This window comes from Lotus japonicus, chromosome 2 (genome assembly GCF_012489685.1).
Source record: "Lotus japonicus ecotype B-129 chromosome 2, LjGifu_v1.2".
In the NCBI taxonomy this organism is placed as follows: Eukaryota; Viridiplantae; Streptophyta; class Magnoliopsida; order Fabales; family Fabaceae; genus Lotus; species Lotus japonicus.
In genome coordinates this window covers 13,106,465-13,111,506 of record NC_080042.1, presented here as the reverse complement: position 1 = coordinate 13,111,506, position 5,042 = coordinate 13,106,465, and the positions used below count along the sequence as shown (strand labels likewise).

Genomic DNA, 5,042 nt, shown 5'->3' with positions numbered 1-5,042 from the left:
TCTGATACCAATTGTTAGAATAGCAACACGAATACAGATCAGAGTAGAGAGAAATACACAAAAGCTTTGTTCACGCAGTTCAGCCAAATTGCCTACCTCTGCGACTATAGAGCAGCTATAGTTCCGTTTATTGATTCGAACCTGAATACAATCACTCAGCAATTGCAATTTCTCTCAATTGCACTAGTGCCTCTTGTGTCTCTTGTGTTTTAGAGTTACATTGTTATCCTATTTATAGTGGATTCTATTTTACAATAAAATCCTAATAAATCCTATAACAATCCCTTAAAACCTTTTACAATCCACATTAAATCAAATCCTAATAAACTAAAGATTTTAACCCAAAATATAATGAGGAAAATCTCAACAATCTGAATTCAATTAGAGGAATTGAACAAGGAATTGTTAAAAACTATTCGCTTGATTTTCAATTCAATGCCCAAAAATAGCAACCCTGTTGTGCCTTCCTTGTTTCGTTTGGGAATTTCTTGTGAAATTAATTCCTAGATAGAGAAGACAAGGGAAACTCAATGAGAAGACCGGTTTTCATGTTTAACAGTTTAAGCGATAGAGAAAAAGCAGAGAACATAGTAAGCTATCGTGGGCAAGTAAAAAAAAAAGTAGCAATATGCCAATATCAGCCGTTCGATTTCAAAAAAAAAAATCATCGATGGGCCTGATTTTAGTTCACATGACATTGTTATGTGAAAAATGCATATGAGGGATCCAAATCCATAGGTAAACGGTGGTATACAACCCTCAGTTTGTTTTTCCACTTTTTCTGAACTGCATAAATTAGGTTTGAGAAAGCATTTGAATAAAAGGCATTATTGTTTAGGGGTATCCCCTTGTATTCTTTTTAAATTGGATTTTTTATTGTTATGACTATTGGCCATTGATCAATCAAAATTAGACTTGTGGATAAATTCAGCGTTTTCTTTTACAAAAAAAAACTGTAGAACTATGCTCGAAACCATGAGAAGATTTGATTTCATATGGATTTACAAAACATAAAATCATTTGCCTAATTCATTAGGAAAATGCTGTGGGGCACGACCTTGGGACTCGTGCACCACGTACGAAGCATTTTCTGGCGGTTTAAAACCGCTAAAAACCGTAGCTTTTCTTTTTATTTTGACAGTTGTAATTTTGTAGCGGTTTGAACCGCCAGAAACAGTAGGTTTGCTTTTTTTTTTTTGGCAGTTGTAATTTTGTGGCGGTTTAAAACCGCCACAAAATTACTCTCGTGCATCACTCGTACCTGCCCTCTCGTACTATATAGCATTGCTCAATTCATTATTCTATATATATTTCAATTTTGAGAACACAACAACATGAATCCAAGTGAGCTGAGAATCTCATGGCTGGCTGTGTTCTTTGAATTTTGGGGAAGGACTAAATTTAATGGAAGAAATTTTAAAGGGATCGAAATAGATATGAAAAATAATTTTAAGGACTAAAATCTTTGCGTTTTTTTTCAGGTACCATTTTAGATTCATTTGTATAAGTTAGGGACAAAAACATATTTAATCCTAAATAAATTAATAAATAAAATGTAAAAAATTCAATCAATTTCTCTTAAATGTGATTGGTCCACCTAGATCATGGGTTACTTAACCCAAATTTCACCATGGGTCATTTAGACAGCCCATATCTTTTATGATATTATATAGATGTGGATAAAGAGTTTGATGATTAGAAGGATATCTTTAAAGAATGGGGATTGGGGGGATCTTGTTATTCTTTATGTGGGGATGCCATGGAGAACACAAACCACTTGCTGGTTAATTTATTGTTACGGACGGAACCAGGTTCTTGTGAGAACTTGCTGCAGCTGGGGGGGGGGGGTTACTTTTTTATTCACTGGTCATAGGATAATTTGGGATCTCATCCCCTATTCTATTCTGTTTAAAGTGAAACGGTGCGTTTTACCTCCTGAACCATATACTCAAATCTAAAATTATCTATTTAAGCGAGTGCATTCCATCGTTGTAAGTATTCCAAATTCGATCTCCTTTTAATTGCTAAGAAAAAAAATCTCCTGTGTATTGCAGAGAGCAAAGACATGGCTCAGCAGACTCTAAGTGGCAAAGTGGAGACCCAGATACAGATTCAAGCACCTGCTGCCAGGTTCTACAACATCTTCAGAAAGAAGCTTAATCATCTTCCTAATATGAGCACAGATGTACATGGAGCTAAAGTGCATAAAGGAGACTGGGAAAATGTTGGTTCTGTCAAACACTGGGACTATACTATAGGTATAGTACTAATTAAAGTTAGGCATTAAAGTTAATTGGCAGGTAATTTTCAGGCAATTATTTCAGTGTCATTTTTTTCAAAATTATATATATACCTTATTTCCATTCACATGGTTACATTACAAATACCTTGTTTACAAGTTTATTACAAGCGGTGTATATACACTGCCGAACAATTGATGGATGCATATGATAGACAAAGCCAAGTTTGATTTTGTTATCTTGGCTTTTGTTATTTAATTAACTTATTATAATATAAATTACTCTATCGTGAAACCTGCAGAAGGAAAGAAAACATGTGCTAAGGAGAAAATTGAGGCCATTGATGATGATAACATGTTACTTACATACAGCGTCTTTGATGGTGAAATCAGTGAGGGTTATAAGAGTTTCAAGGTGATATTACAAGTGATTGATACGGAAAATGGTGGGCTTGTGAAATTCACCATCGAATATGAAATGCTCAAGGAGAATATCACAGCTTCATCTCCTGATACTTTTTTGGCCTTCGCTACTAAGGTCACAAAAGATATTGATGCTCATCTTGTTGAGGGTTAATCATCATGACAAATTCATGACGTGGTTGCACAGAACAAATTCAAGCTCAAATAAAAATATTAAAATAAAAGTAAAATAAGACACCAAATCTCATATTGAAATTACTTCAATATTGGGTTGCATTTTTATTTTGTTGTATATTTATATATGTAATAGACATGTGCGCATCTGAACATGCAAAACTTAAAATAATGAAGATATTGCTTTCTAAAGCATATATCGTGTTGTAACATTTGCTGTGTGATGGATTTGTAATGAGTAATATTTGGTTCAGAGTCATCCGTGTTTATCAGTAATGGAATGTCTGTTAATTTGCTCCTTGTCGTCTTAGGAAAGTCACTAGAGGTGTAAGGGAAAACTACGCTTTCAAGGTGTTTGTTGATATCGGAGAGAATAACACAAGAAGGGGGTTTGAATAGTTTTCAAATAAAACTTGAATTTTTCAAACGATTATAAATTTATAAAATATTTTTGCAATCGTTTGGTGCAGCGGATATACGAGTGACATAATAGACGATAAGCACACAACAATATATCCTGGTTCACCCACAAACGGGTGGGCTACGTCCAGTCTGTGGCTTTATCAAGATTTCACTAAACAAGTTTCAAGGACTTCTCCTACCATAAGTATTCGACAGGACTTCTTCCACAACAAGTATTAGACAAGACTTTTCCCAACTTCAAGTATTGTTCAGGACTTCTCCTAAGATCTTTTTCAAGAGCGTTTGGCTCTACAAGGTTCTTTTCTCAAAAGAGGGATAGTATAAATTTCTAAGCACGGGAACTACAAAGTGTTTGACATAATTTGACTCTAGGGTGTACTTTGTGTTCTTGATATAGAGAGATTGGAGTATGAGGATTTGACTCTTAAGTTTTTCTCTCAGACGACGGGGACTTTTCTTTCTTGCTTAAAGAAGATTTTAGACTTAGATGAAAATTCTAGCTCAGTTTCTTACTTCTGAAAATCTTCAAGTCCTCATTTTATACTTCAATAGCTTCTAGGGTTTGTTGAGAGCCGTTGGAGCGTATAAAACATCTTAAGTACTAGTCATTGGATCAAACGGTCTTCTTGCCAGGTGCGTTAATTGCATTGTGTCCTTTGCTGAGGCAAAAATGCTACAAAGTATATCTTGTCAGTTGGTTGGTAGCATAAGCAGCAACATTCCAGTCCTTTAGTGAGAGAGAAAAGAAACTTTGATGGTGACAACGTTGTACTTGTTTCCTTGTTAATGTGCTTTGCGAAATATCAAGTGATTCATTGCACTTGAGTTTTGTCCTCAATAATATTAGAGAGCTTCCAATTTTATTATGTCGCTCTTTCTCAAGACATTACTTCTGTTGGTCAGCTTTCGAGATAGGCGATAAATATCTTCATGAGTGTCATGAGTGTGGTTTTCTCTTCTAACAGAAGATCACCTTGCTTGGATGGTTCTTGCAGAGTTTGTCCTGAAGCTTTGACTTGTACTTGTATAGATGGTCCTTGATTCTTGTCTTGTATGGACTGTCTTCTATCTTGATGTATCTACTCTTCTCTTACTCAGACAATCTGGTTGGTATGACTTTCTTTGTTTGTATAGTCTGGCTTGAGCGTCTTCTTGCTTTGACATTGATGACTGATATGTCTTCTGACATTGTCTTGTACTTTTATCATCAGACGATGGAGATATGAAGCATAGAGGTTATTTCCTGAAATATAATTTACATGAAATATTTAACCACTTAACTTATGCTCTTGAAAATTGTTATCATTCAAAATTTGATAAACTATGTATTCAGCTTTTGAACTTAACATTGGTTATGTTGACTTGGAGGCTTCGGATGTGTTTGACAATGCGTTTGTTAGGGTGGATCCTCTAGATATGCATTCTTCTCAGCCCTAAGACTATGTATATGTGTGTGCTAGGGAGATGTGGATGGTTGGTAAAGTGGTGGGTCTTTTGTGGGATGATACTGATGAAGAGGGCACTAAGGGGTGCGTGCAACATCTCAAAAGCACCCACCCAATAATTATGGGGCCTCTTGAGGCAATAGGATTTAGTGGTCTGGGTTGTTTCCTTTTCGTTGTTTGCTTTCATTGTGGCTTTTAGGGTTGCATTTGTTGGTTTATTTTGGTTAGATTTGAGTTGTTTTTGCTTCGATGTATAGTTCATCACTCAAATGAGAGAGGTGTCTCATACCTATTATTTTTCATGAATTCAAGTTGTGCTTTCGAAAAAATAAATTCAT

General features: G+C 35.3%; 1 protein-coding gene across 1 annotated transcript; it reads left to right on the top strand.

Moving 5' to 3' along the window:
* The first annotated feature begins 1,981 nt into the window (after positions 1-1,981).
* On the top strand, positions 1,982-3,095 carry LOC130735263 (MLP-like protein 28). The gene is made up of 2 exons (XM_057587336.1): positions 1,982-2,258; positions 2,542-3,095. The coding sequence occupies exons 1-2, from the start codon at positions 2,066-2,068 to the stop codon at positions 2,814-2,816; spliced, it is 468 nt and encodes a 155-aa protein (XP_057443319.1). The 5' UTR covers positions 1,982-2,065; the 3' UTR covers positions 2,817-3,095.
* The last annotated feature ends 1,947 nt before the right edge of the window (positions 3,096-5,042 follow it).

Bases quoted from the DNA above. Each gene is read 5' to 3' on its own strand.
- LOC130735263 (XM_057587336.1), top strand. From the start codon at position 2,066: ATGGCTCAGCAGACTCTAAGTGGCAAAGTGGAGACCCAGATACAGATT. The intron at 2,259-2,541 runs GTATAGTACTAA...TGAAACCTGCAG, and splicing joins ACACTGGGACTATACTATAG to AAGGAAAGAAAACATGTGCT.